Source organism: Mustela nivalis, assembly GCF_964662115.1.
Source record: "Mustela nivalis genome assembly, chromosome: 4".
Lineage (NCBI taxonomy): Eukaryota > Metazoa > Chordata > Mammalia > Carnivora > Mustelidae > Mustela > Mustela nivalis.
The window spans coordinates 150,335,110-150,359,361 of record NC_139023.1 but is presented as its reverse complement, the minus strand read 5'-3'; the positions used below and the strand labels follow the sequence as shown (position 1 = coordinate 150,359,361).

Sequence of the window (24,252 nt, the reverse complement as noted above, 5' to 3'; positions counted from 1 at the left end):
GGGCTTCAGGGTCAGTTAGACTCGGACTCAAATTCTCCCTCCACCATATCCCTGGCTGAGTGGCGCTGGTAAGTGACAGGAGCTCTCTGAGAAGAGAATTACATGTTTCTACCAGCCTTGCAAGGTGCCAAGAGGATCAGATGTCCAACATACGTCAAAGAGCCAAATGCTATATACTTGGTTTAACCTTTTCGGTCAAGCTATAAACAACCCGGAATGAGAGAAGCCCACCCCCAAAACCGCCTGCTGTCTCTCTCCACTGCAGGCCAGGAGGACAAGTAATATAGAATGAGAACAGTTTTTAAAATATTAATAAAAAATGCCTGCACATACTTAACCCAAATAGAGGCCTTAATTTAAGCATGTGTAAGAGCCAAACCCCAGTTCTCATAAAGTAAAAATTCTTAGCTGTCCAAAGATACTCTATTTTTACGATCTGTGTAACTCTGCACTTGTAGAAATTATATACAATTCACCTCTTTTAAAAGCCACACACCTTGGCCATTCACAGTGGATTTCCAGGGGACTGTCTGCTGCCAGATCAGCCTTCAGTCTTAAATATATGAGATGTAGAAGCAAAGGGAAGAGTCTCAGAGCACTCTGTCAGCCCTCTCATTCTATAGGAGGGGAACCATGCTTGCCCAAAGCCAAACAATGAAGGCTATGGGTTAGGATTTTTAGGAAAGCCAATATAAACCAAAGCCACGACGAATAATAATTAGCATCTCATCAAGGAGCTTTATTTACTGATATTTCTCATTCTCTGGCCTGCCTGGTGCTTGGTTTGCCCTTTGGGAAGGAAGCTTTCCTCCAATAGCACAACAAAGGGAAACCTGCTAAGATAAGTCAGTCTCATTTTATATTTCCCAACATGACATGGAACTGAGTTTCTAACATGTCTGGGGGTGAAAAATCTGAAAGACAAAAACAAAAAAAAATCATCAAAGTAACCTTTTGAGGACTGATGTGACATCTGCTGTCCCCTGGGAACAGTCCTAAACCCACAACTCCAGTAAAATGGCATCATCTGAACATGAGTCCTCGGAGGAAATGTTAACAAATCAAATATTTAGCACATACTTTTAGAGTGTCCATTATGCTTTTTTGCCACAAAAATCAAATTCTCCATTTACATTTCTGAGCATAATAATTCCTAACTACTGATCAGTGTATTTTAAAAGGTGATAGCCCATACAGAGCAAGATTTACAAACACTCAGGCAGAATTAGCTCTGTTTCATAACTCTGCAACTGTTAATCATAATTGATTACTTATTCTGGTTCCATCTTTGTGAATAAGTTAATGCTTTTCCTGAATAGGCTAATTTAGAGATGGGTCATCCTGAGGCTAATTTCCACCTCAAAGACACCTCCATGCTTAAAGCTGATTTACATCAAAAGCCTTTGTAGGAGATCATCATCAAGATCAGGGTAGAAAGGAAGCTAGAGGACAGCATAAAGTCAGGGAACTTCAGGATTTTTAGAATGGAGCCAACCATAAAACCTATCTAAAGGCTCAGGGGAGGGTACCTGGGTGGTTCAATTGGTTAAGCAACTGCCTTCGGCTCAGGTCATGATCCTGGAATACTAGGATCTAGTCGAGCATCAGGCTCCCTGCTCAGGGGGAGTCTGCTTTTCCTTCTGACCCTCCCTCTTCTCATGCTCTCTCTCTCTCTCTCTCTCACACACACACTCTTTCTCTCTCTCAAATAAATAATAAATCTTCAAAAAATGAAAAATAAAGGCCGAGGGGAAGGATCGAGAAGATACAAGAAAATGAAAATCCACAGGACAGAGGCAATAACCCCTGAGAAATTGATAAGGGCACCAGGGCATTGCTCCAGGGAAAGGGGAACAGGAGGGTTTAAAGGAAGAGGAAGCCAGGAAGAAAAGGGAAGGAGGAGGTGAAGGGAGAAAGAAAGGGAAAAGGCAGGGAAAGAAAGTGCCAGGTGTAGAGACATTTTGAAGGAAGCTTAAGTGACATTAAATATGGAGGTCAGGAGCTATGAATTAAAAAGGACCTTGTCACCAAAAGGTTTGGAATCTAACAGAGAAGTTCTGCTCAGCCACATAATTTTATATTGTAAATATATACTCAGGGGTTAAATTTTATTCTGTTTAAGACATTTTAACTGATTTTTCTCTAAGGAATATGCTGAATTCATAATGGAAGAGAAAGAGATTATTCAATTAGATTGATTTTGTGGAATAACAACTCAAAACTTCTTGAACCCCAGCCGTTGACAAAATTACGTATCAATGTGGGGGGGGACCCTTCTAGAGAAGAAAAACTCAAACTGTAAATTATCAGGTTAATTCACAGTGTGGACGTAAGAAATAGCAAATACACAGTTTGATATTTGGTTTGCAAAGTGAGAAAAGAAAGCATATTAAATTCTATAGAATAAGCTTTTCTGATCCCAGAAATACTAAGAACTCGATAGTTTTTTTGGCTCCAATGACTTGTAAATATCTAGAAGAGCCCAGATTTTGAAGCCCTGAGGACACTTGCTAAAACTCAGAAATTTGGCACTAGTCTTTGCACACAATTTGGGTTTTCTTTCAGAGTTGATATCTTACCAAATACAGCCATCTGTGTTCCCTCTGGGAAAGGTTCAACTGTTCTATTGCCATTGACATGATGTTTGGCTAGAAAAAAAAAAAAAAAAAGAGGGAGAGAAGGAAAGAAAGAAATACAAGTTAAGTGTAAAGTTCCACACACATACTAACACATGTCATTAAATGTGTCAAAGAGTCTATTTCTCGTTTTTAGTTAAAAACGCCACCAAAGCTTACCCTTTTAAGAGAGTTTCAATTATTCTGTTTTTAATCTCGGTTACTGAAGAGCCTCAAGATGGTCTAATTCAAGTGCCTGGTTTTCCAAATGAGGGTGCCAAGGCCCGAGCTTGTGCAGAGCCCTAAGTCTGGTGGTGGCAGAGATAGCCCAGCCCCAAAGCTCCTGACCCCTGGGCAGAGAGGCCCCACAGGACCAGGCCAGCCCCTGAGGAAGAAGGGAAACTTGGGGTCCCCGGGTGAACTGGGGAGACTTCCTCTAAAGACTCCTGATAATCAGAACATTGACCCAATCATTGAAGTGAGCCACGAGGACAGCAGGGTAACATTGGGGCCAATTTTTTTAAAAGAACAGAATAATAGAACGCATCATTTCACTACAATACAGCCACTGTGACCAGGAGCCACAGACACTTGCCTTCTTACAGATCAAATGGATAAGCCAGTGTTTCTCAACTACTCTTCCTGGTTGAGTATGTTGCTGGTTTCCTCCACCAACACCCTCCCCACCCTGGGCATAGCAAGGACTTAGAAATAGAAGGTGACCAAGTTATAGTTTTCCAGCATTAACTTATTCTCATAACCCCTCAAACTTTAGTCAGATAGAACCCAGCTGAGTATGATTCATCTACAAGTATTTGAATAATATCCTCAGCAATCCTTGAGTATGGGCATTTAAGTTGAAAATACGTAAGAATGGCTAAAAAGCCTTGATGCTGCTTCATATAGCACATACATTTTGATTTCCTGTGTCCCATTCAGTTTATGGAGCACTGGCAAAGGGCTCAGCATGACAGTCTGACTGAGGGGGCTGTGGAGAGTAGGACATGGTTCCTGCCCCTGTGGAAATTAAAATTACCTTCACAACATAAAAATGTCAGAAAGCTTTACCAGAAAGCTTACAAGTATGTGCCAAGTTCTGGAATTAGGGACTAAAGGTACTGTAAGAGTTCACAGCAGAGGAATAGCAAGCTGGGTGGGAGTGAGATCCAGCAACCTGGAGGAAGGGCAACCATCGCAGTGTCCTGAAGGAGAGGCAGGGTTTGGAAAGGCAGAGAGTGAACAAGCAACCTGAATGAGAGCCAGGAGTCTGGATGTGACTGAGGCATCATCTGGGACCAGAAGAGAGTCTAGTCTGGGCATAGCAGAGGTGATACATTGAGGCAGCAGTGGCCATGAATGACACAATGGTAGGCATGGACCAAGGCATGAAAAGTCTTGAGAACTCCATCCAAAACCACAGGAATCCCTCTCCAGTACCCTAGAAGTCTTTTAGAACCTGAAGGCTTATGAGGCTCAGTCAAGTTCAGACAACCTCTGCAGGATACCATCAATTCAGGGGCTCTCACAGGTTATTCAGTGATGGTGGCACTAGCCTAGGAACAGAAAACCTGGAGGAAGGGAAGAGACCAGCCCAGGTCCCGGTGGCCATGAGACCTTGTCAAGCACTCATTAATATGGTTAGAACCACTGGTTGCTGAATCCAAAGAAATGTGATGAGGTCTGACATGGAGGTCACAGTTCTGTTCTAAGGTCACCACTTCTCAGTCCCTGCCTGTAGTTCTGAAAATGTTTGCCTTTACGCATATCAAGAGTTGTAAATCCAGTCAAGCTCTTTGATTCACTAATCCCACTCATAAGAATTCAACCTAAAGAATAATGTAAGAGTGAAAAAAAGATGATACAAATAAGAATATTTATTACTTATAATAATAAAACTTGAAAATCAAATGAATATCCAAAAGTACTAACATTGCTTAGAAAATTATAATTCATGATTTATCAAAAGCATGTGATATTAAGTAACATATTTTAAATAGAGCATTTGAAAGATATATAAATATGTGAAAAAATATTTGGGATAATGGTAAGTGAAACAATCCTATTACAACACTGGATTATAATGACAACTAATTAAAATATGAATGCTTATAGGAAGAGAAATATTTCTCTGGCAGAGAAACATACAAAAATTAAAACAACTAGGGAGATTATACAAGATTCTTACCTTTATTAATTTCCTTTATCATTGTTAGATTCTTACTTTCTAAATGAAAATCTGTTCAGATTTTTAAGAATCAACAAAATTATGGGTTAAAAATTTTTTCTCACAGGACTTGATTTCCCCGGACAATCCATCAAGGCTTATTTATAGCCCAACCAAAACACTACACATTTACCATGAAAAGTGTAGTCTATTTGACATCTCCTCTCAGACAGCTCAAAAGTACCACCAACACAAAATGACCTTCCATTCCAAACATGGCCCTCTACCAGAATCCCCACCTCTAGGAACAGGACTGTTATCCTAATTTCTAAGGCATCCTTGCCTGTTCTTGAGCTGTCACTATCCACATCAATCCACCACCAAATCTAGCCAGTTTTACCTTCCAGACGTCCAGAATCCCTCCACTTCTTCCCCTCACCACCAAAATCATTGTGGTCTCCTTGCCTGGACTCCTATAAATACCTCTAGGTCATCTATGTCCCCTCTCTAATTCGCATTACCTTTCTAAAAGAAAAACAAACTCATTGTATGACACAAACTCCCCAATTTCCTTCCCCACCTTCTATGGCTTCCCATTGTTCTTAGGCTAAAGTTAAAACTCTAATGTGGCCTTCAAGTACCCATGAGGTCTGATCACCTCAATCCTCATTCTCTACTACCATTGATTTCTTGGGACCAATGACCTTCTACAGCACTCACCAGAGCTGCATCTTACACTTAGCCATTACCTAGACAAACAGACTATAAGCACAGGGAGGGCAGGTCTCATAACTCCTTTGGGTCACCACTTTGATAATCCTTGCCCAATGGGGGACAATGCATAGGAGTTCAATAAGTAGTTGTTAAGTTACTGTCAGAAGACATAAATAATACTGATAAGTCTCTCTTCAGCCATTACAAAAGATATGTTATTTGATACTCTAAGGACATCTCTTTGTTTTTATGTACAAATGTCCCTGACATAAAAATAATCCACTGAAAATGGCTACTCAAAAGTAGTTTCCCCAGCCAGGTAGCCCAGAGACCAAGGAACTCCTCTCTGTTTCACTGCGCAAATGTCTTCCCCTCTTCCCATCCAATTCACCTCTCATCTCAGAAGGTGGCAGAGCCAGTGGAGGAGGAAAGCGAATTGGAGAGTGAAGGGGGAAGTTCATATGCAACTCTCTCCTCAATGCTAAGGTTTCCCTAGACCCTGCTTTGTCTTTTATTCTAGAGACCAAGACCCAAAGATAACAAGTCTATAAACCTGATTTCGCATTTTCTTCTGAACTGCAGCTGAGTCAGCTCCTGGGTAACAAAGACACAGCATTAGCCAAGAAGAGATAGCAAAGTGTTGGCAACTAAGGACAAGGGCCCTAGAGCAAGTCTGCCTAGACTTTGAAACTCTGCTCTCCCACCTCCTAGCTGTAAGGAACATGGCTTAGGCATTTCACTTCGAGTTTCTTCATTTGTACGAATTTCTTCATTGGTACCAACTTGTGGGCCGCTTTGAGAATTAAATTAGTTAATATATGTAAAGCACTTAAAACAGTGTCTGGGACATAGCAAACAACTCTTAACTGTTAGATTAGCATTATCACCTCTGTGTGACTTTATTTTTCACAAGATTTGAGTCAGGAATGACAAGTGCATGACCCATGATAGACCTCTCCTCCACCTCCATACTCATGGCAAACACCACTCATCAACCATGGCAGACTCTCTCCGTCCCCAAATGGGACCACAAAATCTTTTCTCAACCTGGCATCTCACAGAGTCTCTTATTATTTAGATATACATGCATATGTGATGAAATTGTTTTGTCATTCCTGGTCTAAGTGAATAAAAGAGAAAAATGGACAAAAAAAGAAGACACTTTCCTTCTTGTTTCTACAGATAAATTCCAATTAAAAAAGAATATATATCCTTTGAAAATTTCCCAATCTCTACGTATGGCTTTAGGGATCAAAGAATAGGGGGAAATCTAAGTACTACTTTCCATTCCATGTTGCAAGAATGGTGAGTTCTTAAAAACCAAGCGATGGGGGCGCCTGGGTGGCTCAGTGGATTAAGCCGCTGCCTTCGGCTCAGGGTCCTGGGATCTCAGGGTCCTGGGATCGAGTCCCGCATCGGGCTCTCTGCTCAGCAGGGAGCTTGCTTCCCTCTCTCTCTCTCTCTCTGGCTGCCTCTCTGTCTACTTGTGATTTCTCTCTGTCAAATAAATAAATCTTTAAGAAAAAAAAACAAGCGATGGCAGTTCTACTCCTAGAAACCAAGGCTTAGCTTCCAAGGGCACTTTCCTACTGAAATTCTGCTGAGGCAAGTATTTGGGAGCCAAAGAACCCGAGATCCTTTAAACACATTAGGTAGGTCATTAAGATTTGGGGGGAAGGGATGGGCGGGCTCATTTGGGAACTTAATGAGCATCTATAATTTCTTTTCAAAATTGGTGGCACATGTCACCCCAGAAACAATCAAACTGATTAAACAGAAAAGTCGTTCATTGATTGGGTACTAACTATTGATTACCAACAGAGCATGAAATGGAGATGGGAGAGGTCACTGACAGGGACATCTGTTGCTCACCACAGCAGGGTGGATGTCTCCAATCTGTCCAGACAGGTGGCTGTCCCTTCCCCCACTCCACAGGGGGCACGTTCCAAAGCTACATGCTCCAGGAGGATAACCTCTGCTGATGGCCATGACGTGTCCTCAGTCAAGGGTATATGAGGACAAGGAATAGATTTTCATTTATCTTGAAAGCCCAGTGCTTGTGGAGCAGCAAGGTTAATTAGAGCAAGATTGGGTCAAAGTCAACTATCAGAGAGATGTTGAAGGGGATTTGGGGGACATGTTTAAAAGCTTTAGAAGATTATACAGACACTTCTTTTTTCTTTTGTTTTGTGAATATCTAATGCATTTGAAGCTTATGAAAATAAGGCAATGAAACTATTCAATAATATACCTGCAATAATACAAATTCAGACATAGACCAACAAGTAATCTGCTCCATGTCCTGTGTTCAGAAAGAGAGAACTAAAACACATATCTTTGGGGTTGGGGGGAATGAGATAGGGAAATAAGGTACTGAAGGATGGGCCCCCAGACTTTCACTATTCTCTTGCAGGGCCAATATCCTCCAGTCTGGGTGACTGTGGCAACACTACCGAACTTGAGGCTCCAGGAACTGAGTCGTGCCTAACCTGGGATCCTTGCTCAGCTACTAAGACCCAGAACCATCATCCCGGGACTGGAACAGCCTTGTGTCAGATTAAAGCCTCAGAGCTACAGGTCAGTTAACAGTGCAAGCTCCTCCTAGCCACGCTTTTAACCCAGCAAAAACCCAACACATACTTCTCAAGTGTTACTATCAATCATTCATGCTGCTACAAAACTTATTGGTGGTGATTAGCTTCAGTTTGGGGCTGGAGTAAAAGTACCTTTATTCCATTCATATGGTAATAAAATCTGTCAAAAATCTGTCAAGCCCCAAACAAAATATGGTCTCACATTCCCTCTCATTGTCTGTTTCTTTGTGGCTCTTTCTCCAGATCGCAAATTTCTGGGGTCTTGAGGTATGAGCTAGACTGGAACTAAGCAGGGTTCATATTTGGCCCCTATGCCCTGGCTTCACATCAGCCTCTCCTGTCTCCAGCAGAGGGGCCCTGGATCACAATGACCGAGCATTTTGGGCCCTGGTTCTGCCAAGGTGCCCTCCATAGCATTTTCAGGATGACTTGATCACTGTGAGTATGGATTTGTAAAGAAAGAGGAGGCAGATTCCTGAGGATACACCTGTCGTCCAGTCCCTGATATATGAGACAGGTGCACTAGGGAAAGAGAAGTAATAATGTTTCTGGTCACCTATGCCCAGAGCACTGTGGCTCTCTATTGTCCTATACACTGTGGTCCTTTACATAATTCGCTGCAATTTTTTTTTCTCTGGTATCTTAAAGTGAAAGTCAACCTAGAATGGGTTTTGCCCCCAACAGTGTACTCTGTATGTGAGGAGGGGAATACTGGGAAGTTACATGGCAGTGGTCAGGTTGCTGGGACCCTGTTCGGCCCGAGGCCCAACCTCTGCTCTCCACCTATCCTGCATCCAAAGAAGCCCGAGTTCTTACTGACTGGTCAGTGTGTGCTAGAGGCAGATGGGATTTGTGGCCAGGAGAGGCTAGCAAGGAGTCCCCAGTAATGGCAATGGTGGAAATGAGACAAATGTCCCCAACTGCTGTGGGCAAAGAGGAGAGCTTTCCTCTCAAAGCTCAAGGAGGAGAACGAAGGCCAGCTCTGTCTTCCTCATGTGGTAACCAACAACTGCATATTAATGGAAGCTGCCCTAAAAACAAAAGACAAGCTACACACACACACACACACACACACACACACACACAACAGAAGAAATCAGTTGGAAAAATTTAAGATTGTAGCTCTAAGAAAAAAATTCATGTATCTTTCAAAATTTTATCCTCATGCCCTGACCACTGTCCCTTCTGTTAAATCCCATCCACCCACACCATTCCCCCTTTTCCCTTTGCTCCATGTGCAGTAAACCTCAGCTGCATCTCTTGGCCGATAAAGGAGCCAACAAAGCCCCAGCTCAGGCAGCCCCTGCACCTCCCAACATCCCTTGGGCAGAAGCCCCTACTTCACAATGTCAGAGCAGAATGGGGCAGAACAAGAGAACAAGGTACCGTCCAACCTGTTCCTGAACCCTGGCCTATACCATAACACATCTGGATGAAGCATAACCTAAATACTCGGCAGGGGGTAGGGGGGTCTTTGGCTCATACCCACTGGCAATTACATCTTGAGTGTCTGGTGCGGGCCAGATACTAGGTGTTGTGGGAACAAAGATAAATCACAGATCCTACACTAAGAATCTCCATTTAACCAACAAACTTGTTGAGAGAACCCAAGGGAAGATTTCCAGTTGAGAGAGTGAGGCAGTGAGGATAGGAATATGTTTTAAGAAGAGTAAGGCATTACACAAGCAAGGGATATTTTTATTTCTCATGATGTGCCTGCTGTGTTTTCTGAGGTCTGCTCAGCGTACCCAGAACAGACACACCACATGCACATACCCTCAAACACAAGCTCTGTTCTGGTCCTCGGAAAAACTGGCCTATAATGATCTTACTAGGTTCCTATGTTGGCAGAGGCCACAGGATCGCCCTGGAGAGGGAAGGAAAGTGAACACAGTGGCACCCACGACTAGAGGGTAAGAGGCAAGCCAGGAGCCCCAGAAACCAGCATCATGCACCCCAAGCAGGCTTCCACAACTCTGTACAAGACAGCTATCCCACTGCCAGAGAGAAAGAACAAGGCATCACATGTAAAAAGAATGAATGAACACATGCAAAGATGCTCAATTACATGAGATACCATATCTAATTCATGAAAGTGGCAAAACTTACACATCAGTGGTAGGTACTCATGAAGGAGTAGGGAGATGGGCCTTCTCATACACTACTCATGGAAGTGAGAATTCCATACAATAGAACAGAATACAATCTATGTGGAAAGCAGTCTGGCAATATACATCAGGAGCATCAAAGGCTTTTAGGTCCTTGACCTGGTAATTCTAAGTATACGTATCTAAGCCAAAGGTTTCCAAAGATGCTTACAATAGAATAGTTTATAATAGTGAGAAACTATAAGCAACCTAAATGACCCAACAAAAGGAAGATAATAAAGTAAATTATGGCACAGTCCCAAGGTGAAATATTACCTAGTAGTTTTAAAAGTATGATCATAAATAGGTTGTTTTTTTTTTTAATGGCATCAGGAAATAGGAATAAGATAGAGTTAAGAGGGAGGAAAAAGCAAGATTTGAAAAAAAAAAAAAGGATCCTACTCAATTAAAAACAAAAGCACAGAAAAATCCCCACAAGGAAACAGGGTACAAAGGTAAATGTTGCTGCCTCTATATGCTGAATTATGGCTGACTTTTCTTCCATCTTTATGCTTTAATTTACTTCCAAATTTCTCTTGAGGAAATATTTCTTTGATAATCAGTAAACTATGAAACATAGAAAAAAACTAAAAGGCAAACTTGATACAGAAGAAATCTAGATCCAACCAGGTCTATTTTCAAATTATAAAAATCTAAATGTCTTCCTTGACAGAACAGAAAGCCTAAAAACTCTCTTAAATGAAAATAACCAATGAGCAGATTATTTCCTGATTACTAAAAGGCCTCATCAAAGGGCCCTTTCCTTTTCAGTTTGAAGTACCCTGAACTTTCTGGCTTGCTCAGTGAGACAATGCCCCCTAAGTGATGAGCACTGGAACTCTCCTGGGCCTTCTAGACTAACTCAGCTGTATCACAGACCTGGGAGATCCTCTCCGATGAGGGCCATCTGACGAGGGCCATCTTGAACATTGTCCCTCACCTGGGTAGGGCTCGTCAGCTAATGAATTCATAGGTAGGCATGTGAGGGAACAGGGAATGACGGTTGACAGAGGGACTTGGGTCAACACACAGGGATCCATATTCTGCCCCAATAACATCACCATGCAGGAAACAACTGCTAAACACTCATGAGGTGCCAGGCATTGGGTTTATTGACAGCGACATAAAAATAGTAAGACAACGTCTGCCTTCTCTTCCTCCTTCACAGACCACCAACTAGCCCACATCTTAGGGTCACTGATCAAGTTTACCTACACAAAGTTTCCATGGTAGCAGCAGTGCCTATAGCTCTTTTTTTTTTTTAGAGATTTTATTTATTTATTTGAGAGAGACAGTGAGAGAGAGCATGAGCGAGGAGAAGGTCAGAGAGTGAAGCAGACTCCCCATGGACCTGGGAGCCTGATGCGGGACTCGATCCCGGGACTCCAGGATCATGATCTGAGCCGAAGGCAGTCATCCAACCAACTGAGCCACCCAGGCGTCCCGTGCCTATAGCTCTTAATGCATCCTGTTACCCCACTATTATCAGACTAGCATGAGTTCCCACACTACATGATCCCAATAAAGCATGCCATCGTTGTTCATGTCATTTTGACTCTGTAATGCTGTTATTAGTTACATTTAAGAACCGTGTCTAAATTAGGCATTGATGGAAAATTTCCACCACACTTCTATTAAAAATCTCCCCGCCCCCTCTTAATACACCCAATTCCTAGAGGTTACCAAAATTAGATAATGTTGAGAAGAGAATTTCCATTTAAAATAAGGTTAGCTTAAGGATTAAAATCTATATGTCATCCTGATGAATGTGACATCTCTGTGAATATGAGTGTTAAAAGCCATTGTATCAAACAATGTGAATGTAAGCCACAATGATTTTCTTTTCTTCTAAAGTGCATGCTTCCTATTGATCCTAAAACACATTTTGGATTTGTAAGGTGGGTGTTAAAAACATAACTATAAAAGGGCACATAGAAATCATACTTTTTAGTATTATTTTAAAAACTGAGCCCTTCAGGGACTTGGAGTAGACCCTGGCTTCCCTAGCTGGCGTCGCTCATAAACAAAGCAAAATTATCTACCATTTTTCCAGTATTTGTCAAGGTCAGTTCTGCCACATGAAAATGATCAATGTTGTGCAGATTATCTAAGTCCTATGAATGTAATTAAGGCATGAGACCACAGAGGCGTTTTCTGAACCCATGCTAGACTGCGAGTATCACTTTGGAACCTAACCGGATGCCACTAATTCCACCAGTGGTTCTGTACACCACATGACAATACAGCAGCCACAGCATGCATCAGGCCTTCTTTCTTCCTCCTTGAGAAAATGTCAGCAGCCTTCAGCAGGAAGCACCTTGCTCCTCCATGGCACATAGTCTGTCTGGAGGAAGCATGAGGCACCATCCGCTGTCAGTCAGCCAATGGGCAGGTACAGTCCAGTCCCTCCCCCTTTCCTCTGCCCCCATCCCCTCTGACAGTGATAAATGATCCAGCCTTCCACTCAGCTGAGCTTGACAGGCCAGACCTCCCCTTGCAATCTGTTCCAGACCAACACCAAACTTTCCCATCAGCACTGTAAAGGGGCCTGTTATAGGGTAAGGTCAGATCTATTTGCTCGCTTGCTGCTGTCCTTTCACCAAAAGGAATTATAACTTTATATCTAAATGGAAGCTCCTAGTCAAAAATGAAATATGTTGTTATAAACCTTACAGGAAACTTGTCTCAACTCTCTTCTCACATTAAAAATGAAGGAGATATAACTAACTATGGGACTTTAAGAAGAAGGAGGAAGAGTTAGAGATGGAAACATAAATGTCAATTTAGTTTCTATTAAAATCAATAAACCTCCACTTATTAAATTATTATCTGCTGTTGGGGGTAAGGAGAAGGAGACAAAAGAGTCTACGGGGAATAAAATATTGTTAAAGAGACAAAACATTAACAGTGAACATTAACAAGACTCATTAGAGATTAGCTTCTATAATACATTGTGCTCGTGTACAATGTTGTTTCAGGATTGTTTGTAGAAAGATTGGCACCAACCTTTTGCATAAAATAATCTATGCAGTGGAATAATATGCACCATTATAAAGAACGAGACAACTCTATAGGTATAGACATGGATCTACAACATGCATCATTAATTAGGGGGAAGAAATCAACAAGCAGGATAATGTGTATGAAGTGCTGCGATTTTTTTTTCATCGTTCTGTCTTTACTTTTTGAACTTCAGTCCATGTGATGTAATACATTTTCAAAAATAGATCTAAAGAAGTATTTTAAATGTGTCCAGTCTTTGCTACTCAGTGATTACCCCTGCAACCCAAGGGTCTCTTCCCAGGGCAGAGGGCTACACTGAGATACAAGGTAGCCAGTGGCGGGCAAGCAGCCGCTGAGTAAGGATCAGCCTGATGCTTACATATTTTTTAGGCCTGGGACAAATGCCAAAGACCATCTCACCTGAATCCCAGCAGAACTGTTTGCAACAAGCTTTAAAATTCTCAGTAGTTTACAGCATCCTAAAAGGTCTCAAGATAGAGATAACATTCCATCTCCTCCCTAAAACTGATCAGCATTCTCCAAAGCAATGTCAGTTGTACTCTTTTTAAGGGGGAAAGGACTTCAAGAGGATACATCATTTCAAATTTTGGATGAAATGTAAACATTATTTACCTTAAAAAAAAAAGTGTTTCCAGATTTACCTATATTTTTTAGAGGCAAGAGAAGGAGAGAAAAGGAAGAAGAAACTGAGGGAAGGAGGGAAGAAGGGAAGAAGGGAGGGAAGGAGAAAGACCAATAGGACATTTTGACTTTCTGGAATTTGACACATGTTTTAATCATTTCTCTGTCCCTCCTGCCTCTCATCCTGTTTCTCCTTGCCTTATAATTTCCCCCACAATAGAAGATAAGAGTATTTTTAAATCTATTTTAGATTTACTGAATAGTGATTACACTCACCATTCCTAATTTTAAAAGTGGTTTAAACATTTTGTATTTCCCACAAAAAAGATAAATGAAGTTTTTACTATGAAGGCTTCAACTGATTTTCAATAAGTCAGTGAAGTTTTTTTAAAATCCAGCTCTTATTAGAGAAACAGCACATGTAACTCATCTATTCCAAAAATTTCACTTAAGGATCTGTCATTCTTAGAGAGCAGGCTTGGTCACATGGTGACCCAGTACATATTAATATTAAGACACACAGCAGACACAATCTTCAACTGCAGTTCTACAAATGACACCAAAAGGCATTTTATGACTTTTGTAATAGTTGCCTCCCATGAAAGAGTGGTGCAAAACTGAACATCTTATTTCGGGGGAGTTAAGTGGAGATAGGGATGGTTCTTACAACAGGCCTTTGCTCATCTGACTTAAGAAAGGGATAGAGATTTAGAGGTAGCAGTGCAAAGTCTATTTAGTTACCTTCCTTGAATATATGCTCAAGCCGACCGTTGGGTTGTCAAGTGATGGGGTGATTTCTAGATGAATTCACTAATGACTGACAATACTGAATAAAATGACAGCCATATCTGAAAACATCAAGTACATGGGAGGACAAGGCAAGCAGCCTTTCACTGGACCCACTCAAGAGGCCTGAATGGCATCTCTCTCAAGTGCAAGGCCATCAGCTTCTGTATAAATATAGGCTAAAGGGAGTGTAAGAAAAGCCAAAAACATTTCCCATGTACTAAATCTGATCAAGCGGTTTCAGAAATACCTGATTAAGACTGCCTTCTCTCCCATAGTCATAGGAGATGACTATGGCCTGACATAACTCAACTATAAAGGGACTTCAGTGCATGAGGTCAGAGGAAATCTGAATGTGAGTAAAATTACATCTGGATACGTCTTCCCAGGCTCTTATTGCCAAGACTGAGTCATAGTAATCTCTATTTTCTGTCACTTTATCTGCCCAAAAGGCTCATAGTTTAAAATGTGAACTATTGTAGGAAAGGGAGCTGAGAGGACCTAGTGAAATATAGTAAGTCTCCAACTTAAAAATGAGTCAAATTTCAAAAGTGTGTTTATAAGATGGACATTGGGGATAAAGAATCCATTTTCTCATGAACATGTTGCTATAAATGGTTGTGAGCTAGCCTACAAGGGCCTACTCAACCTATAATAAGGCTCAAATAGAACTCTTTCTTAGGAGTGTAACCACCATGGGATACTGCCTCAGTGTGAAAATATACTCTACTTTCTACCCTACAAACATCAAGAACACATCCATTCATACTGGCCAAGTTGGTTACAGGCTACAAATAGAGAAAAGAAAATATTCACCTCTTTTCCCAAGCTGCCCAAGTACTAACTCAACCACAAAAAGAAATCTCCACTTTGGGGAGATGGAAAGGACATTTTCTCCCAAGGAGAAGAGGACAAAAATTCCTTGAAGGTTAAAGAATAACCTTCAAATGCAAGGTACATTTCAGATGCAGTGGTCTCATTTCAGATAAGAATGCAAAGCTGGGTAGTTTTCACTCAAGGTCTCCTGCAGGTTGGAATCAATGTATTAGCTGGGGCTGCAGTCTCATCTGAAAAGTCAGCTGGGGCGGGACTGTTCTTAAGTTCATTTGTATGCAGGCCTCAGTGAGCTTGAGAGCAGATTCCCCCACCCCTCACCCCTGCCCTGGTTTGACCTTCAGAAGACTCAGCACAGCTGACATCTTGATTGTAACCTCATGAGATCCTGATCCAGAGGTACCCACCTAAGCCACACCCATACTGCTGACCCAAAGAAACTGTGAGATAATAAATGGATGTCCTTTTAAGCTGCTAAGTTTGGGGATAATCAATTATGTAGCAGTAGATAACTAATACGATAAATGTGTTCTAACTTCCAGTAGCTGCTTTACAAATCAACTCCCGGAAATGTGATCCATTTCTAAGTTGGAGACTATTTCTATGTAATTTATGTTCTCCTCAACTTTATTCCCCATTGTACTGGGATTGCTAAAACAGGCATTCCTGAACTACTAAAGCCTAGGAATAGTGTATAAAATATCAGAATAAGACTTTTAGCAATTCTGAAATAATTCTGGCAATTTTTATTTATTTGCATTATCCAGAGGATTGTTAGTTACTTTTCCTGCCATTTCGTTTGAGAAGTTCCATCTCTGCCTCATAGGGCTTACAAAAAAAATGAAGAAAAATGTTTTCCCAAAATTCCCAGGAAAGCTAAATTTAAATTCATGCCAAAGGCCCTAACTGCAATGGAGAAAATGTTCTGTATTTTGATGGGGTTTATTTGGTTGGTTGAGTTTAGGTGCTTTTTTCTTTGACTAAGTGGAAGTAAGAAGATGGCTGGATTGTTTCCATTCACAGTGGTACCTACAAGAAATACAGGTTTTCCCCTTCCTATGGGAATAAAAATCAAATCTAAAGTCAAAGTTGTTGCCGATATAAACTAGTTTTTTTTTACTAGCCTGGATACTCCATCCATAGAGCTTAAGATCATAGTACCTCTATTCTAAGCAGAAAAATAATAAGATCCTATTATAGCCTATGCTTACTGCATCTCAAGAAATTCTAAACAACTCTGCCAAAAACCATAAAACACTGGAAGAGTCAAGCTGGAACTGATCATTCAAGTGATATAGGAAACCATATTCCTTGCTCATTATTTGCTAAATATCAGTTCTTGCAGAAATGTCATTCTTCATACTCTGTTCTTCCCTTACATCACTTTAGTAAAATCCCAGGTTAAAACACATAGGGAGGAGTGTGAGTGAGGGGAGAAGAAAAAATACTGGTTAAATATATAGCACTGTCTCCTAGAAAATTCACAGGTCACAAAAGTTTCAACTCAAATAGTTCCTGTGCAGAAGTAGGGATCCAAGCAGGAGATAGAAACCATATAGTAGGTTAAACAGGGGGAAGTCTAACATAAAGAATATTAACTATGATTAAAAAGCAACTACACAATCTAAGGAAACTCTCTATGGTACTCTAGGACTGAGGTTACCCAAAGAAGGATAGACGTGGATAGATTCAAATTTCACTGGAGAAGGCGCAGTTAAACCACTGGAGAGCAGAGAATTTCACTGGTTTGGCCAGACCAGAGCTGATCTAGAGATGCTAAGCAAGCAATAGGCCACTTTTCAGAATGCAGACAATCAGAACCCAGTGGTGTGAGTATTCAGCGAAGGTTTGGACATCCAAAGAGGACTTTTGAGTGTCTGCAGGGACTCTGAGAGCACATGGACAGTGCAGGAGCTCTGGTTTCCTTGTCAAGAGAAATGCAGGAAAGTTACAACCAAGCCAAGATTGTAAAGTCATACAAGGACTAAAGTTCTGGGCCAGTGGCTGGAACAAGCTCTACCAGAGGTCCTCATACTCACACAGTCAAACCTGGCCCACACCAAAAATGGCAGGAGAGATTCTTTATCTCACAAAGTCTCTGCAGTGACTTCTCTTGAGAAAGCTTAAGACAATGCTCACATTAAAAGAAAAATACTAAGAAATTCCTGTGTTTATCACAGAGCATATTCAGAATGATATATTCAGAGCTGAGAGGCAGTAAATTAATAACATACTTTTACAAGACACAAATTACAAAAATTTACAAAGAAATAGAAAAATCTGAATACAAAATCTGAAGTAGAACACTGGGCCCATTCCTTGGGAAATTCTAGATACATTTAAGGAAGAGATAATACCAAACCTCCATAATGTCCTTCAAAAAATAAAGTAGCAGGGAATTTCTCCCAGCTCATTTTATGAGCCCAGCATTACCATGATAACAAATCCAAACAAAGAAGAAAAAAACTATAGACAAATTTTCCATATGAACACAAAAATCCTTTAATAAATATTAAAGACAGGAATATATTCTACAGGCATAATAATAATAGTCAAGTAAGGTTAGTTGATGGAATTCAAAATTGTTTCAACATTCAAAAAATGCAATAAGTATAATTTATTATACTAACTGACTAAAAAAGAAAATATATGATCAGCCCAACAACTGCTAAAAAATATCTGACAGAATTTAGCACCAATTCGTAATTTTTTAAAAAATTCTCAGTAAACTACAAAGAGAATTTGATAATGTATATCTACCAAAAACCTACAGCTAGCACATAAAAAGGAAAGATAAGGAAAAATGATCTTTATAAGTAAATGACATTATTGTGAAAATTAAAAAATCCTATCAAGAAGTTATTTGTGTCAATAAATTAATCAAGATCACAGACTTACTGAGTCAATATATAAAAGTAAGCTATATTGCTATATAGTTGCAACAAAAAAAGGGAAATTGAAAAAATATTTAAGTAGCATTATTTGTAATAACGTGAAATACTTAGGGAGATTTTTTTAAAATATGTATAAAACTATACCTGAAAACATTACTAGGAAAATTTTTAAATAGCCAAATAAATAGAGAGATATACCATGTTCATGAATTGGAAGACCTGACTTAAGATGTTAATTCTCCCCAACTAAACCTAGAGTTTGAAATAATGCAGATGAAATCCCCAAGAAGTTGATCCTAAAATTTAAATAGAAAATCAAGAGACTTAAAATAGCCAAAACAAGATCTGTACATGGAAAATTTTAAGACATTGATGAAAGAAATCTAAAAGACACAAATAAAATGATATTCTGTGCTTATGGAGTAGAAAAATTAACATATTCAATGTCCATACATCCCAAAGAAATCTACAGATTCAATGCAATCCCCATCAAAAGTCTAAAGGCATTTTTCACAGAAGTTAAATAAATAATTCTAAAATTTGTATGGAACCACAAAAGACCCCCAAATAGCCAAAGTTATCTTGAGAAAGAAGAACAAAGCTAGAGGTACCAGACTTCCTGATTTCAAACTACATTACAAAGCTGTATCAATCAAAACAGTATGGTTTTGGGATAAAAACAAGTGCACCGAAAAACAGAAAAGAATAGGGAGCCTACAAATCAACCCACACAGATATCTGGGTGACTCAGTCAATTAAGCATCCGACTCTTAATTTTGGCTCATGTCATGAACTCAGAGCTGTGAGATCAAGCCCCACATCAGGCTCCGAGCCCAGCTTAAGATTCTTTCTTTCCCTCTCCCTCTACCCCTCTCTCCCATCCACTCTCACTCACTCTTAAAAAGGAAGGAAGGAAGGAAGGAAGGAAGGAACCCACACACAGATGGTCAAATAATTAACAATAAAGGAGTCTTTAATGGATAAAGAATAGTCTCTTCAATAAACACTGCTGGAAAAATTGGAGCCACACGTAGGAGAATATAACTAGGCCCCCACCTACTACCCCCATACACAAAAATTAACTAAAAATGTATTAAAGAATGTAAGACCTCAGAGCATAAAACTCCTTGAAGAATACATAGGTAGTAAGCTCCCTGACATTAGTCATGGAGTTGAATTTTTGCATCTGACTCCAAAAGCAAAGGCAATAGAAACAAAAATAGACAAGTAGGATTATATCAAACTAAAAAACTTCCATATAGCAAAGGAAACCATCAACAAAATGAGAAGGCAAAAGGGGGAAATACTTGCAAGCCAGATATATCTGATAAAAGTTTAATATCCAAAATATATAAAGAACACATGCAACTTAATAGCAAAAAATGGGCAGAGGATCTGAACAGACATTTTGCCGAAGAAAACATATGTATTACCAATAGGTCATGAAAAAGTGCTTAACATCACTAATCACCAGGAAAATGCAAATCAAAACCACAATGAACAAGAAAAAACAAGTACTGGAGAGGATGTGTAGAAAAATGAACCTTCATGCATTATTGGTTGGAATGCAAACTGCTGCAGTCACTCTTGAAAACAGTATGGTAACCACTCAAAAAATTAAAAAGAGAACTACCTTATGATCCAGAATCACACTGCAGGATATACACCCAAAGAATATGAAAACACTAATTCGAAAGGACATAACTAACCCCATGTTTATAGCAGCATTATTTACAATAGCCAAATTATGGAAGCAGCCCAAGTGTCCATCATTAATGTATGGATAAAGAAGATGTGGGGGGGGGTGTGTATGTGTGTAGGAATATTATTCAACCATAAAAAAAAATCTTGCTATTTGTAATGTGGATGGAGCTTGACAATATAATGCTAAGCAAAATAAATCACTCAGAGAAAGGCAAATATCATATGATTTCACTCATATGTGAAATTTGAGAAACAAAGCGGGAAACAAAGGGGGATAAAGAAACAAACCAACAAACAGACTCTTGAGCACAAACTGACAGTGACCAGAAGGACAGTGGGTAGGAGGATGGGGGAAATAAGGGGTTAAAGAGTACACTTACCATCATGAGCACTGAGTAATGTATAGAATTGTTGAATCACTGTACACCTGAAACTAATATAATACTTATGTTAACTATACTGTAGTTAAAATTTAAAACGTTTTAAAAAGGGGGGCACCTCGGTGGCTCAGTCAGTTAAGTATCTGCCTTTGGCTCAGATCATGATCCCAGGGTCCCGGGACTGAGCCCTGCATCTGGCTATTTGCTCTGCAGAAAGCCTGCTTCTCCCTCTCCCTCTGCTTGCCACTCCCCCTGCTCGTGCTCACTCACTCATTCTGTCAAATAAATAAATATAATCTTTAAAAATTAAAAAAAAAAAAACTTAAAAAAAACCACAATGAGATACCACCTTGCACCCATTAGAATGACTGTCATCAAAAAAACAATACTCAAGGATGTGGAGAGAAAAAAAAACCCTGATTATTGTTGATGGGAATATAAATTGGTGCAGCCACTATGGAAAACAGTATGGAGGTTCTTCAAAAAATTAAAAATAGAATTACCACATAATCCAACAATTCCACTTCCTGGGGACATATCCAACAGAAGTGAAAGCACTATCTCAAAGAGGGATCTGCACCCCTATATTCACTGCAGTACCAGTTACAATAGTTATGATGTGGAAACAATGTGTCCATTGGTGGATAAATAGATGCAGAAGATAGAATATATATATAATAGAATACACACACACACACACACACACACACACACTAATATATAGAGAGAGTGGAACATATATACATATATATATAGTGGAATATTTTCAGTCATACATAAAAAAGAAGGAAATCTTGCCATTTGTGATATTGATGAAACTTGAGGGCATTATGCTAAGTGAAGTAAGTCAGACAAAGAAAGACAAATAATGTATGAACTCATATATGGACCCTAAAACAACCAAATTCATACAAAGCAGAGAACAGATTGGTGGTTGCCAGAGGTAGGGGATAAGGAGTTAGGGAAACAGGTGAAGGTGCCCAAAAGGTACAAAATTGCAGTTATAAGGTGCCGGGGATATAAGGTAGAGCATGGTGACCACAGTTTATAACACAGTATTGTATATTTGAAAGTTGCTAAAAGAGTGAAGATTAAAAGTTCTCGTCACAAGAAAAAGAACTATAACTGTGTAAGATCATGGATGCTAACTAAACTTACTGTGGTCACCATTTCATAAGATATTCATATAGCAAATCATTGTACTGTACACCTTAAACTAGGACAATATTATAAGTCAATTATATCTCAACAGCAATGGAAAAAGTTAATAAAATATCCAGAACTATTTTGAAATTCAAGTTGAAGGACTTCTACTGCCTAATTTCAAGACTTACTATAAAATTATAATAATCAATAAAGTTACAATAATCAATGGCATAGGAGAGTCCTATAAATAAGGGGAACAGGATAGAGTGTAGTTGCATTTTGATAAAGCTACTGAGGTAATTCAATTAGAAAAAGATAATCTTTTCAACAAATGGTGCTGGAACACCTTGACATCTATATGACACAAATAGATCTCAGACCTTACATTGCACCTTACATAACATTTAGCTTAAAATAGATTGTAGATGTAAATGTAGGATTGCTCACAACCTGAATACAACTCTCCGTTGTTTTTATGTCATCCACTTGAAATGTACCACTGCAGGGGCTCCTGGGTGGCTCAATGGGTTAAAGCTTCTGCCTTCAGCTCAGGTCATGATCCTAGGGTCCTGGGATCGAGCCCCACATTGGGCTCTCTGCTCAGCAAGGGGCCTGCTTCCTCATCTCTCTCTGCCTGCCTTTCTGCCTACTTGTGATCTCTGTCAAATAAATAAATAAAATCTTTAAAAAAAGAAAGAAAGAAAGAAAAAATGTACCACTGCAGAAATCAATTGGAAACTAAACACTTTCCCAAAATCTATCTCTGCTTTTACTGCTAGTCTCATATCCTCAAAAAACCCCCTTATAGGGGACAAGTGACCATTAAAGGGACACTTAGGGGAGTTTCTTTGTAGTGATAGAACATTGTATATGCTGACTGTGGTGAATTACATAAATCTTAACATACGATAAAATTTCTTAGAACTAAACACCCAAAAAAGTACATACAGTAATGTGAAATCCAAGTAAGGTCTGTGTTTGAGTTAACCACATTATGCCAATGTGAGTTTTCTGGTTCGGACAACATACTGTGACTACATAAGATGTTATTGCAGGAAGCTAGTTGGAAGGGCGCATTGGCACTCTGCACTATTTCTGTAATTCCTGTGAGTCTTAAATTATTTTAAAGTAAGAATTTTTTAAATCTTATAAGAAATCCTAAACATATCAATATTCCTTAATTATCTGAAAAGAGAAATTAGAAATACTCAGAGCTCATAAGGCAAACTAAAAAGATTATCCTTCCCATAACATAATTTTCAAAGTTCCAGAGTACTAACCCACTCATTTAAATTAAATTCCAGGCACCTGGGTGGCTCACCTGGTTATGTGTCCGATTCTTGATTTAGGATCAGATCAAGATCTCAGGGTTGTGGGATCAAGTGCTGAGTCAGGCTCTGCACTCAGCAGGGAGTCTGCTTGGGATTCTCTCTCTCCTTCTCCCCTCGCCCCTTCCCCTCCATGTGTACTGTCTCTCTCTTTCTCTCAAAAATTAAATAAATAAATCATTTCAAAATTAGTTAATTAATTAATTAAATTCCGTGTGTCTGTAGTCTACATGTATAATCATTTCAAAGGTTTGAATAATGATGGTTCTATTTCTTTGTTACCATAGAACTACTACAGAATTGCCTCTGAACAGAAAGAGCCAGAGTACAAGCTCCATGCTAGGAGACAACATGATTTCTACATAATACCCTTGAAGAACCTCAACAGCTTAATTTAAAAATAATAGCAAGCAATTACTATTTGCTAGTAATACTTAGTATAATCAAAACACTTTAGGAACAAACACAGAGGTGTAAGTTGTGTCTAGGTATTATAATGGAGAGACTACCTATTTTTTAGTTCTCAGATTACCATGCCCTAGTTTGTACAGAAATATACTAAATAGAAGTTCCTTTGGGCTGCATGTATAAGTCAGACACCTACCTACTATCCTAGGTGCAACATTTCATGCTTCCTAACACACAACACAGGGTATCGGGGATTGGTGGGGGAGATTACTAGTGAGAATCAAGTTCCACCTTAAGTCACTACTTCCTTCCCCTTGCTTCTTTCCAAATTCCACAAACAGGCATAACATTTTACAAATGCTTTTCCTGTAGGATGTACCCAGGAGTTGATAAACAGCAAACCTTTCAAGACACTCCAGAGATCACTGGCCAAATTGCAGAAAACACATGGTCACTATAGGTCATCTAGAGACCAAATGTGGAGAGGGCTCAACTGTGTGGGCTTTATGGCCAAAAGAAGATAGCCTGCAGCTAACAGTCCCCTTTGCTTGAGCTCTCATGTTAAAGAAGTATTCCAAAGCACTCCTTTATAGTATACTGCCAGTCGCCCATGTCTTTAAAATCTAGTTGTGATGAAAAAATATAGCTAGAGCTGAAATTCAATGTAAGTCCCTATTGAAAGAAACACTTCATGAAATCATTCAGAAACAAAAGCCATTCCTCTGCCGGCACTAAAAAGCATGAATTTACAAGATCAACAATCAGAATGGCTGATGACAGCTCACACAAAAAGATCTAAGCGTGGTATTTTTACAAAACCCAAGCACAGACCTTTTTCCCTATACCGAGCTCAAAGAGAAATGACATATAGGATTTAAATCTAACATTTTCAC

General features: G+C 39.6%; 1 protein-coding gene across 9 annotated transcripts in view; it reads right to left on the bottom strand.

Moving 5' to 3' along the window:
• Positions 1 to 24,252, bottom strand: part of MSRA (methionine sulfoxide reductase A) — a 425,594-nt gene that overhangs the window by 259,180 nt on the left and 142,162 nt on the right. For 8 of the 9 annotated variants that reach the window (XM_082726896.1, XM_082726900.1, XM_082726905.1 and 5 more), the window contains one exon: positions 2,580 to 2,648. The exons of the other annotated variant lie outside the window; for it this stretch is intronic. In XM_082726896.1, the coding sequence (XP_082583022.1) occupies positions 2,580 to 2,648 (69 nt within the window). The remainder of the gene's footprint in view (positions 1 to 2,579; positions 2,649 to 24,252) is intronic. 9 annotated transcript variants of the gene reach the window in all.